At 38.8% G+C, this 13235-nt stretch overlaps 1 protein-coding gene across 8 annotated transcripts in view; it reads left to right on the forward strand.

The window, feature by feature from the left end:
* NEDD4L (NEDD4 like E3 ubiquitin protein ligase) overlaps nucleotides 1-13235 on the forward strand; it is a 352866-nt gene that overhangs the window by 293328 nt on the left and 46303 nt on the right. For 4 of the 8 annotated variants that reach the window (XM_087715361.1, XM_087715362.1, XM_087715356.1 and 1 more), the window contains 5 exons: nucleotides 744-803; nucleotides 5472-5603; nucleotides 6896-7015; nucleotides 9011-9211; nucleotides 11203-11280. In XM_087715361.1, the coding sequence (XP_087571487.1) occupies nucleotides 744-803; nucleotides 5472-5603; nucleotides 6896-7015; nucleotides 9011-9211; nucleotides 11203-11280 (591 nt within the window). The remainder of the gene's footprint in view (nucleotides 1-743; nucleotides 804-5471; nucleotides 5604-6895; nucleotides 7016-9010; nucleotides 9212-11202; nucleotides 11281-13235) is intronic. The other 4 variants (XM_087715363.1, XM_087715358.1, XM_087715359.1 and 1 more) reach the window with 2 other exon arrangements.

A 13235-nucleotide genomic window follows, 5' to 3' on the forward strand; every position in this document is an offset into this window, starting at 1 on the left:
TGGGATTCCTGTATTTGATCGAACAGTTTTTTTTAAAAAACCTGCACAGCATTTTTCTCCTTTTAGCAACTAAGATTTTTTTCCCCCCTTGTTCTTCTGTGTTCTATTATGATTTTTTTTTTTCTGGGAAAATCATCACACTCAGCTTCTTCTTTTTCAGCTTGATTCTACCGAAATCTTTGCATTTGCTGTGGCCAAATCCAACTTGCTTCATTTAATTGTTCACGCTCCTATTGTAGGTACTGTCTTGGTGTCCTCTGCAGGGGAGAAAAAATTCATGATCATGGACACATTGCCTTCTCTTTTCTGGTGCCTGCTATATATATATATACATACCCATCCACTATGGTAGCAAGGAATTCTGTGATTTGCAGTCTCTACATATTTAGTGAGGGCTAGTATGTAGATAGGCAATAGAATGATGTGGCTAAATAGATAGATTAGATTAGATTAGATTAGATTAGATTAGATTAGATTAATAGATAGATAGATAGATAGATAGATAGATAGATAGATAGATAGATGATAGATAGAGATAGAGATAGATAGATAGATAGATAGATAGATAGATAGATAGATAGATGATAGATAGATAGATAGATAGATAGATAGATAGATATAGATATAGACCTTTCTGCTATTCTATGCTATAAAATGAAGATGAAAATGTTAATCAAGATGCCATTATTTCAAATTAGCGTATTGCTCATCCCTTAACTATAACAATTATTATTATTTAACAGCAGAGTGGCCCTTCTAGAAGACTTCGTTCTTCCACGGTCACTGGGGGTGAAGATTCGACGGTAATGATACTTTTATCCAGCCAAATCTATACCATTCTCCTCCTCTCTTATTCAAATCTCTCTTCTTTTCCCTCTGTTGTCAGAATAACAGTCTTTCAGAGTGTCAGGGATGGATGGGGACAAAACAGAGCAAGTGACAAAACATCTGTGATGTCATGACGAAAATACTTGTATCAAACGTTGGAAGGCAAGTGGGCAGGTGTGGCATTTGCATGGTGGCATCACCTTGCTCCTCTTGTCATTTTGGCCTTGGTGGGTTTGCTGGAGATGCTTCAGCTTTTAGATTGGGCACAGATTCTCTACTTGTTCAGCTCTACAGATACCATACTTCCATAGCCCAAAAGTGCTTTTTTTTTTTCAAAAGGCAGATGGACTTCCTTTGTTTTTCTTTGAAGACATTTCACTTCTCATCCAGAAGCTTCTTCAGTTCTGAAGAATGAAGCTTCTTGGATGAGAAGCAAAACATCTTCAAGGAAAGACAATCGAACTCCAGTTGCCTTTTGAAAAAGCACCGTTAGGACAACCATGGCCCAGATGACTGAGAATCTCCATAGACACATTTTCATACCTTGGTGGTGAAATACATCACATCTTCTCACCATTCTCCCAGCTTCAGTATCTTCTGTAGTTGTTCAGCCACCTGCTACAGAAACATACTCAATATCTAATTGGATATTTCCCATGGGTATTACTTCTGATAGCCAGTTCTCTTCTCTTCCTCCAACTGTGGCATCTTGAAAGTTTATTAAAACGTTGCTTCCCAGCTTCTTCTGAAATAACTGAAAGGTAAAGAATCATCTGTTTGTGCATACATACAGAAAAATTAGAGGTGGAGTAGAACTTACCCCTCACAAGCTGTCGATTACCTAATGAGCAAGTAATTATCCCATCTCTGATTTTTACTTAGTGGAGATGCACCTGTGTGAGTTTTTCTCATTTGAATCAAGCAGAAAATATAGCAAAGTAGGAATGGATAATTGCAACCAAACAGGAATGTCAATTTGTAGACAAGAGAAAGGGGGCAGAAAATTATTTAAACAAAATTTGAAGAAATATACTTGGCTTATACCAATGAAGTTGCATAGAGCATTTAAAGTAAGTGGTTTGCAACATGTATTAGCGCAAACCTTTAAATTATTAAACCAACCGTCTTGCAACTGGTACAACTGCCCGGTGTGGGTTGTTTGAACTTATCATGCATGCCCACACCTCCTTCAGCTTTTCTACGAGGACCAGCAACAAAGCGAAGCATGCACACACATGTGAAGGCAAACATTAACTTCTTTCAAAGTAAATATAAGATCCTTGCAAAACAAAAAAGGTTTAATTATTTGGAGAGAGATGCTTTATTTGTGCTGGCAGGTTTTGCAAACCACCTACTTCAAGTGCTTTGCACTACCCTATTTCCCAGACTCAAAAACTTATAAATCAGATTATTGCAAAAATCCAACAGACATCCACCAGTAATACACAAACAACTAATGAAAAATAATCAGAACTAATTGCAATTGTTTTCAGCTGTTGTTCTTCAAGAATAGAGATGCCAAGAAAACAAGGAGCCAGTATCCTCATTGTCTATGTTATAAAAGAGGAGTAATGATAATAGAAAGAATCAGGGAAAATGTCTTGTTATTAAAAAGTAGTTTTTACTCTTGGTGTCACATGTTTTGGGGGGGAAAACACTCCATGAAGGGACTCTCATTTGAATAACAAATAATTTATTTTATTCCAAACAGACATTGTTTCTCTTCCGTACTAATCTGTTTATTGAAGTCTCGTCAGCATTTTAAACTACAGATTTTGAAAGTCAATTAAAGCTAGAGAATTTTCCTGCATTGAATATTTTCCACTTTGAACCTTCTCTGCATTGTTATATGATACAGTAGGATGAGTCAATTATGGATCAATTTACAGTGGTTTCCATAGCTATCAGCTATCAGAGAAGGCCCTATGATGAGGAGAGGCTTACCTGCACAAAAGGAAGGTTCTAAATTTACCAAATTTATGTTACAATCCAAGGTAAAAAAAAAAAAATGACTCAATTTGAGGGAGAACTAGAAAACAAGGCTATGTTGGAATATACCCAGTTAAATGGTTTAATAATTTCCTGCCAAATCTAAAGAAAGGAAGAAGGAAGGGTAAAGTTGTGATAACAAGTTCCACTGTTGTTTTTAAAAAGTGTTTTATTTATTTGATTTATTGACCACCTATCTTATCACAATTTCATAATCTAGAAGAACAAAAATGTTGTGATATTTCATACTATGCGAGCAGAATGCAGTCACGTGCATTTTCCTCAGTGATGATGGACAAATTGGTATCTCTTAACACCTCCTATTCCTAACCCACTATTGCTGGAGCATAGTCATGGGTTAGGCAACAATGGGCATGCTTTGTGACAGAAAGAAGGGTTCTAGAGCAGCCAAACTCAAGGCCCACGGAGCTGCTGTGGAAACAGTGAAGAACCAACTTGTAGTGCCTCTGCCAGTGAAAACGGAGCTCATGAAGGCCACGTGTCCATCCCCCCCACCCGCCATCTCCATTTTCATTGGCAGAGGATTGCAGGAGGCTGTCGCAGCCAAAAATGGAGCTCAGGAGCCCTTTTTCGCTGGCAGACTGGTCGAGCCACCGCAGGGCCCCCCCAGCACAAGTGATGTCACGCTGGCCATGCCCGCCCTGGCGACGCCCACCCATCCCCTGGAGGTCAAACACAACCCTGATGCAGCCTCAATGAAATAGAGTTTGACATACCAGTTCTAGAGCATCCTGAGGCCTCAGAGCACCCCGACAATATTTTTCCATTTGCAAAAATTTAGTTAAAATTAGGGGGATTTTCAAGTCAGCCGAGTCAGTTTTGGAACAAAAGCCTAGGCATAAAAATGAGATGTCACCTGAGAATAAAGTTGGTTTGGCTTTCAAACTGATTTAACACACTCTGACAATGTTCTATTAATACACTGTACTTGATGTCACTGAGTAACCCATTTTCCTAGGTTTTCTTTTTAATCTCAGTTTTTTTTTCTCTCATTTTAAAAGAATCTCATGTTTTTACAAACCAGGAAACATTTCTCCTTCACCACTTTTTTTTAAAAGGAGTTTTAAAAATGTTTGTTTTCCTTCTAGCAAATGTGTATCAGTGCATCATTATGTAAAAAAAACAGCAATTTTTGTTCATCTCGTGTATGAGAAATTATTTCAAGGTGTTCTTTCCTTATAAAGATCGCAAGATTTAATAATCATGGCCTGCTATTATTTTATAGCAATGACCTCTTTGAATCAGAAATTGTCAAAATTTCAAAGTAATGTTTAACATTGAAGGAAGAAAGGGGAGTATTTTTTATTACATTTTGTAATCTACGTAAGTAACCACGTTTTTAGTGTGTCGTTAAAACCACAAGCATATTTAGTATGTTTAAAGATTGTTCAACTTCAATCCTTTGCTCCTATTAGTTTCATTAACTTCTAAAAAAAAACCATGTATGCGTGCATATATTCATATGAAGTCATGAAATATGTACCCATTTCTTAGTGTATATAAATATAGAGTTCCTATCATGCATGTACGGGTGTATATATGGTTTATTAGCAGTAGCAATAGCAGATAGACATTTACTGCTTCATGGTGCTTTAAAGCCTTCTCTAAGCAGTTTACAGAGTCAGCCTATTCCCCCATCAATCTGGGTCCTCATTTTACTGACCTTGTAAGGATGAAAGACTGAGTCAACCTTGAGCCTAGTGGGACTCAAAACTAGCAATCAGCAGACGTATCTTACAGTACTGCATTTTAACCACTGTGCCACCACGACTCTTATTGTTCTTGTCCAGGCAGAATCTCATGGCACATTGCATTGTATATCTTATTTGTCAATATTAGCAATGGCAACTCTCAATCTTCCAGTTATTTCGGGATTCATTGTGCAAACGAGGGCAAAATGTTGCAACTTGAGAATCCTAGATTCCAAGGTTGATCATTACAGGACAGTTATTCCTAAGGGAAGTCACATTTAAATCATATTTAATGACATCAAAATGCTCAGAGGGGATGTAGCCATTAGCAGGAAGTTTTAAAGAAAAATGTTCAAAGGGTTGGGAATTTCTAATTTAATATATTAAACAATATAATGAGCCTGTCGGTTTAGTAATGAACTGATGTCTTTGAAATGAAGACTACACAGCTTGTGACCTAGCCAAAGTCACTAACAATAAACCACTAGGGACCATTTTTTCTGATTGGTACCGTTTTAGGGAAGCAAGTGAAGTCAGTTTTTCAGCATTTAAAGTGTAAAAGCTTTTTTAACTGTCTTTGTTCTCAGTCCTCCAAGTATTTGTGCACTGATTGTGTCTAGGCTTTTTATATTCTTCTGTTCCTTTGATTGTCTACCTTTAATGAACAGATCTCATCTTCAGCAAGGATAAAATGGCGATTACCTCTGTCAAACTAGACAGCATTTACAGCTTCTGTGAATCAGTGCCTTGCTATCTATCTACTTGTGAATGTGCTAACCTTGCTTTTGTGATTAAAACTGAATCTTTATTTTTCTGCAAGTGACCCTTTTAAGGAAGGGCTCTGCCAACACATACCTTCTCAGTTGTTCTGTTGCAATTACTGATTGTAAGAATGACTCACTGCCACAAAGTTAACGCTATGGTAATTTCTTGCATAAACAGCCATCGGTGGCCTATGTTCATACTACACCGGGCTTACCTTCAGGCTGGGAAGAGAGGAAAGATGCTAAGGGCCGTACTTATTATGTCAATCATAACAATCGCACTACAACTTGGACTCGTCCTGTCGTGCAGGTATGAACTTCTTCTCCTCCAGCAAAGCAGTGAGATCTTGATAATCATCTGCAGTTCTTTCCGATTCCAGATGAAAACTATGGGGGAGGACAGGTTCTGATGAAATAATTATCTCTCAGTGAAAAGAGATGTGCATTAGCTATGGCAGAATCTGCTATGGCGCAGGGCCAATGCCAGATCTCATGCACATCAAACTTTGGCAGATCTGCAGCATAACGCAAGCCCACCTTTAACATCCACACTATTGATAGTAGGGAAGTGGGCGATGCAAGACCATGTTCTGACTTACAATCAGATGATTAAAAGCAGATTTCTCTTTCCCTGCTCACTTCAATGAAGCTTTAGTTGTCAGCTTGCAGTGAGTGAAATTGCAATTTCCTGGGGCTATAACATTGTTAATTGCAATTAACAAACAGGAGCTAGCTCCAAGCTGCACTTCTTCCCTCCCTGGAGTTAACCCGCTCCTTTAATTACAGTTTAGCAGCATTAAACATGAGATCAAATTGAACAGAATTTTCGAATAAATCTCCATTCCAAAGCCGTCCTTTTCAAACCTTGATTTTAAGTTACTAATTCTTGCATTTCCATAGCTATCTGTGATTAACACCATTGAACCTCTTAAGCCAAGAAATAAAACAAAATAAAAATGTCAATGATTTATCCAGGAACATGGAAAGGCACATAGACAATAATTTAGGATCATAGAAATAGAGCAGGGGTGTCAAACCCGCGGTCCGCAGGCTGGCCATGCCCACCTCGGTTTAGCAAAGAGCGGGATACATCATGTGATGACAACATAGCAACATGAGTTTGACACCCCTGAAATAGAGGAAACTGCTAGAAGGAGATTACCTAAACAAGTGTGCATGTACACCAATTAAGGGAACTTATAGGTAACAGTATATAACTGGAGTGTTTTTTTTTCCAAATTTTGATTAATAGACAAAAGACTGGTTCAAGCACATCGTCATGAATGGCTTTCTAAATAGAAGCTTCTGTGGGGCAGGCAGAAGACAACAGCCATTCATGCCATCTCCAGTCTGAGAAAAAAAAAACTCATTCAAAAATTCCAGTAAAATAACTATATTGGGATGCATATGGTAGATTGTTCCAATTATAGTATATTTCCTCCATTGGAATGCCCACCACTGGAATGCTTTATGGAAAGCGGGAATGAGTAAGGAGTGTTAATCATGATTTATTGATTTCAGACATCCTTTATTATACCATAGTTTAGTTTTTGGTACAGGAAGTCGTAACCTGTAGCTAACTTGTGTTTGCCTCTAATATAGCTTGCTGAAGATGGTGCTTCTGGGTCAACATCAAACAGTAACAACCATCTAAGCGAGCCTCAGATAAGACGGCCTCGTAGCCTCAGTACTCCCACAGTTACATTATCTGCACCGCTTGAGGTGAGAAGTTCTTTTCCCCAAACCGGGCTTGTTTGCCTCTTGAGTTTCCATTCTTCCCATCTCATTAATTCTCCTCACCATTTCTGTTCTCCCGCCAGCTTTACAATGTCTCTTTTGTATCTCAGACATATTTGTACCTGTCTTTGTTTTGTAAGATTACACTTGCTGGTTCTGACTACTTTGCCACATTTAACAATTTAAGATTGGATTGCTTCTCCAGACGATTATCTCCCTTCACCCTTAATACATTCATCTTCTGATATTCCTTCACATCTTGTAAACTCGTTGTATTAGAAATGTTCTACACATTTAGGTGCCTTCTGTGTGTATTTCGGTTTTGGAATATATGTTTCACATTTGATGTTTTTTTTTTTTTTTTTACTTTCAATATTGTTTCCATTTGTTTGACAAGCTAAGGCTTGATTTCTAAGAGCTGTATGATGCAATTCCTATGGAATAGTCTCCTTCCTGGGGTTAGCATGGCCCCAGTCCTGATGTACTTTCATAAAGCTGTAAAAACCTGGCTCTTCCAACAGGCCCCTAGTAGAGTATAGCGACTGACTTTGGTCCTTCTTTTGATTTGAAGTTTTCATCTGTCAACTCCTAAAGTTGCCATAGTGAGGGAAGTGGGGGGGTACGCATTCCACGCATACTTTCAGCTAAAGATGGATCTCAGATTACTGCAGCAGGCTTGGGAGGGGTGCACCTCATTGGGGAATGTGATTTATGACACAGACTGAGGGGAGGGGTAAAGTTCAGCTATAACTCAAACAAAGCTTAGATCTGACTGTCTGTCAGGTTTCCTAAAAATGCCCTAATTGATTCATAAGTATTGAGCCAAGTTTCAATACAAAACTAGTCATTTATTAGGAGCACCTTTAGGCAAGGCCTTTTCACCCTCGTCATCACTGTCATGGGATTCTGGCGACTGGTCTTTGTTGCCTGAGGTCCCCTCCCTCTTTGTCTGGGTGTAGAGGGACTAATGCATCTGGGAAGGTCCTCCAGACCTCTTTTTGACTCGTGCAGTGTATAGGTCCTCAATGGAAGACAGGTTGACAGTAACTGTTTTTTCCGCAGTGCTTTAATAAACCATCCACTTATCTCCCTCCGGTCTCTGCCTGTTTCGCTGCTCTAGGTTGGTTCTCTCCTTGATTAGTGTCCATCCATTGCTTCGAGTCTTGCTTTCAAGTACTTTGGAGAATAGTTTGACCCCCTTCTATTAGTATTAGTATTAGTATAGCATCATTCCTATCACCCATCTCCTCCCACTTATGACTGCAGGACTGTAACTTTGTTGCTTGTATCCTCATGATTTATATTGATATTAATTGTTTCCTGATTGCTTATTTGTACCCTGTGACTATCATTTAGTGTAAATCACCTTATGATTCTTGACGAATGTGTCTTTTTATGTTCACTGAGAGCATATGCATCAAAGACAGATTCATCGTGTGTCCAATCGCACTTGGCCAATAAAGAATTCTCTCTATTCTCTAATACATCATTAATATGGGTGGTCATTAATATGGGTGAGCTGCCAAATGTCTGAGTTTTGATCATATATCTGCAGGTGGTGCTGCAGTGGCCATAACTTTGAAGGCTGGTCAAAACTTTCATTCAGTGCCAGTCACTGAACAAATGGCCATTAAGTGAGGTCTACCTGTATTGTAAAATAGGGAAGCTACAAAACAGAGCAACCAAATATCCAAGAGCCTGATACTTCATCTTTCTTAAAACTGTTACCAACTTAAATCCCCTAGATTCCATACCCAACGTTCAGTGCTAAATTGGTATGAATAGGAAATTTTCAAATGATGTTCTAATAATTTAGGAAATTTCATTGCCTCCAATGGAAAATAGAAGGTGTTTTCTTTTCCAGGCATTGTAATGGTGGAATCGTTTTAATGGTTGATCAGAGTAGGCTGTGATGCTGCTCATTGTCATTCACGCTGCACCCCAAAGTGGTAGCTGTCTTAACATCTCTTTCTTCTTTAGGGACTTCTCAAGGACTCTCCTGTGCGAAGAGCCGTGAAGGACACCCTTTCTAATCCACAGTCTCCTCAACCATCTCCATATAATTCTCCAAAACCACAGCATAAATTGACACAGAGTTTCTTACCTCCTGGCTGGGAGATGCGAATAGCACCCAACGGCAGACCGTTTTTCATTGATCACAACACTAAGACCACAACATGGGTACGATGAACTTTCATTCCTTTGAGTGTGTGGAAGTGGGTTGATAGGAGAAGGGAGAAATACTACTTTCACATTGTTGTTAAGCAGGAGACAACCAAAAGATTGGGTCTACACAATTATTAAACAACTTACTGTATATACTCAAGTATAAGCCTAGTTTTTCAGCCCACTTTTTGAGCTGAAAAAAGCCGCCTCGGCTTATACTCAAGTCAGTGAAAAATTTGCCCGAAATGGAGGAGAAAAAGGGGCGGGGCCATGCCGGTGGGTGACGCTCGTGAATGGCCCAGCGCCCCTGAGTTTCCCCTCCCTCTGTGTCAGTTTGCCGCGCAGCGTGCACCGCACCATCCCCCCTCCTCACGTTCTAATGTAATGCAGAGCTATCTTACGATTCCCCTTCCTCCCCCTCCTGCCGCTCTGCAACGATGTCCCACCTCCTCCTTGTTATGGCAAGCAGCCACATAGCGATGTCCCACCTCCTCTGGTACAGTGATCCAATGATAGGAATCACTGTGCCGTGTGTCATAGGAGGCGGGACATCAGCATCACAGCGGGACATCAGCATCATGAGGTGAGTGAAGTATTTCATTGAATACACCGGTATTGTGTGATAATAATTTGTTATGCAGAGCAAATTTTTACAATGGCTACTGTATATTTAATGGGCACAGGCAGGCGGTATATGTTATTCAATGGGCAATGGCATTATTGGTATCTATTTTTATTTTTGAAATTTATCGGTAGCTGCTGCATTTCCCACCCTAGGCTTATACTCGAGTCAATAACTTTTCCAGTTTTTTGTGGTAAAATTAGGTGCCTCGGCTTATATTCGGGTCGGCCTATACTCGAGTATATACGGTATTTATTTAAAATGTACCGGTAATCTCTTTTAGTGAAGGCTGGAGAGGGGATGGTTGATCATTATTTTTTTTTGTAATTTGCTAGTTTTTGTTTTCTGGTAACAAGTTTCAATAGGGTTTTTCCTGTCATGGATTCAGTTTACAATAGTTTAAATATCTGCCATTGTGTCCCAAATCATTGATTGATTTGATTTGATTTGATTGATTATATGTCATAAAGTCATTCTCTCTCAGCAATCATGTAGACAGGCTTTCTCTATGATGGTCTGTCCATAATCTGGTCCTTCAGTTTTCCCACAATTCACTTATTGCTACTTTAACTGAGTCTATTCCCCTTGCATCTGGTCATTCTCTTCTTCTCTTTCCTACATAAAATCATACTTTGGCAAAAAAAAAATTCAATTTTTCATCATTTCCAACAGCAAATAAAAGATTACATCATAATGCATAGCATTTTGGAGTAATATAAAAGAGAAGCAAGTGTCCTATATGTTTCCTTGTCTTAAGAAACATACAGGACAATCTGAGATTTTTCATTTTAACTCATATATGGCTCTTCACATGCCTGTAGAATAAGGAGCAATGAGATGAGTCAGTTAACAATTAAAGAAAGTATTTAATAATCCCTCAGGCAGGACTAGAACTCACGGTCTCCCGATTTCTACCCAGGAGCTTTAACCACTAGACCAAATTGGCTCTCTTACATATCTAATATTTAAATGTGGCTGCATGAGATCAGAATAACTTGATTCTGCTCATTGCTGTAGAAATCTCTTCCCTTAGAGTTTTGTCAGGATCCCAGCCAAGGCATAATGCAGTGCCTCTCTTCCAACTTTTCTGCAGATAATAGGAGAAAAAGAAACAGTTTGCTATACAATCTTCTGGTAAATGAAGTCATCTCTAACCTAATTTACTGAAAAAGTAACTATATCATGGTCTCTTGAAAAGGGTTGCATGTTAGTTGCTTGCATTGATGTGCAAAAGAAGTAATGTTAAATATTTTGCTGCAAAAAAAATTATACTTTCTGAAATCTAAGTGGAGAGGGAGGGAGGGAGGAAGTTCAGTATCATAGGCCTTAATAAAGATGTAACTTCAGTAAGGATGTTCTTACAACAGTTTGCTTATCTCTTCAGGAAGATCCCCGACTGAAATTTCCAGTTCACTTACGGTCAAAAGCGGCTTTAAACCCAAATGACTTGGGCCCCCTTCCTGTAAGTATCCACACTGAACTTTTTGAAATATACAACATTTTGCATGTTGCAAATGTAGTTGAGCAACCTTTCCTTACCTGGGTGCACCACACAATTGTTGAGTTATACCTATCTGGAAGGTACCGCAGTTAGGACAGAGAAAGAGAGAAGAGTGTGTGTGTGTATGTGTGTGTGGTTTGAATAATCATGGCGATAATCTGATTTGTTTGCAGCACTAAAAAGCTTCACTGTGAGCAGATAGGTTCCTCTGAGCTTTCTCTGCCATACAACATGGCAAAGTACCCATAAAGCAAAGTTTATGGTTTTGCAGGTTCTGCATTTATGAAGGCTACTTCTCAAATAAATGCTTTTGTTTTGAGTAGTAGCCATCATAACCATCAAAAACCATTAAAAGGATTTAATTGGAAGGAACAACACTACTCGTGGTATGAGATGATGGCTGTTTTCATAACATAGACAGCAGATTGCTTTTAAATGTCTGCTTCCATTTTCTCTGTTTTATTGATCTTTGCAATAATTCAGCAGGTCATTGGGTTGTCTTCCTTTGCAATGTTAGCTCTCATTCCTCTCTTTGAGAGGAAGATGTTTTGCAAGATTACACTTAGAGGCAAAGATGCTGCCATTTTGCTTTATTTTCAGGAAGAAAGAATAGGACGCTTGTTATTTTCAGCGATCTGGATTCTCCCCTTCTCAATTTGTTTGCCTCTTGAAGATAAACCACAGTTTCATTGCAGTTAGCCATCTATACACTTTAAGACTTTTAAAAAGAACAGAGAAACAGGTTAGTTTAATGTAGCTCAAACATTTAAAGCAGTGTTTGCCAACCTTGGCTTCTTTAAGATGTATAGACTTAGGCTGCCAGAATTCCTCAGTCAACATATTTCCTGGGGAATTCTGGGAGATGAAGTCCACAGATCTTAAAGTTGTCAAGTTTGAGAAATAACTGAGCTAAGCAAGTAACTCAAATCAATTTGACCTAAACTTAGTGAGATTAGTTTAGCCTCGCTGGCACAGTGGTTAAAGTGCAGTATTGCAGGCTACTTTTGCTGATTGCCGGTTGCCTGCAATTTGGCAGTTCAAATGCCATCAGGCTCAGGGTTGACTCAGCCTTCCATCCTTCCAAGGTAGGTAAAATGAGGACCCAGATTGTTGGGGGAAAGAAACTGACTCTGTAAACCGCTTAGAGACGGCTGTAAAGCATTGTAAAGCAGTATATAAGTCTAAGTGCTAAGTGCTATTAAGCAAAGACATCTACTGAATAACAGTATTTATTCTATTATTTGTGTCTCAAAAATAGAATTGTGTCTCAGAAAAAAGAGTCTCAATATTGCAAGCATGTTCTCTCAATCCAGCATAAGTAACTGTTAACAATATGCTATTGAGAACTTCTCATCCAGAATGTATAACACTTTTCCAAGATTGAAAACAACTGCCTGTTCTTATAAGACCAGGATAGCCTGCTTCAAAAAGATTGTCCGTGCGTCTCTTGGCAAGCACACCTGTTCCTCAAAGCATATAAAAGTTTTTTCTTGGATCCTGAGTGCTGTATCCACATCAGTTACAGACAGACGTGTCCTTCCTAGATTTAAAGCTGGAGTCTAGCATTACTTCATTTGATATATTGACCCTTTGCCCATTAAACGCAGTCTAAAAAATAAAACTGCAAATAATGAAGTAACATTAAAAAAACAGTAGCAAGGATATATATATTGCAATAAAACCAATAGGTAGAACAGATAGCACAGTCTTCACTGTCACTTAAGAGCAGAGAAGACGAACTGGACTGAATTTCCCTGAGAAAAAGTTCCTTATGGGTTAAACTATGATAACTGAGATCAGAAAACCAATTAAGCAATGCAGCACTGTAGTAAATCAAAAAGCCACGTGATTGTATTGTTTGGTGATGACAATTCTGGCTGAACCACTGTTAAGCAAGAACCACACATGTTGTTAAA

This window comes from Thamnophis sirtalis, unplaced genomic scaffold (assembly GCF_051295495.1).
Source record: "Thamnophis sirtalis isolate CommonGarterSnake01/CBP01778 unplaced genomic scaffold, rThaSir2_p1.2 scaffold_5, whole genome shotgun sequence".
Taxonomy (NCBI): Eukaryota; Metazoa; Chordata; class Lepidosauria; order Squamata; family Natricidae; genus Thamnophis; species Thamnophis sirtalis.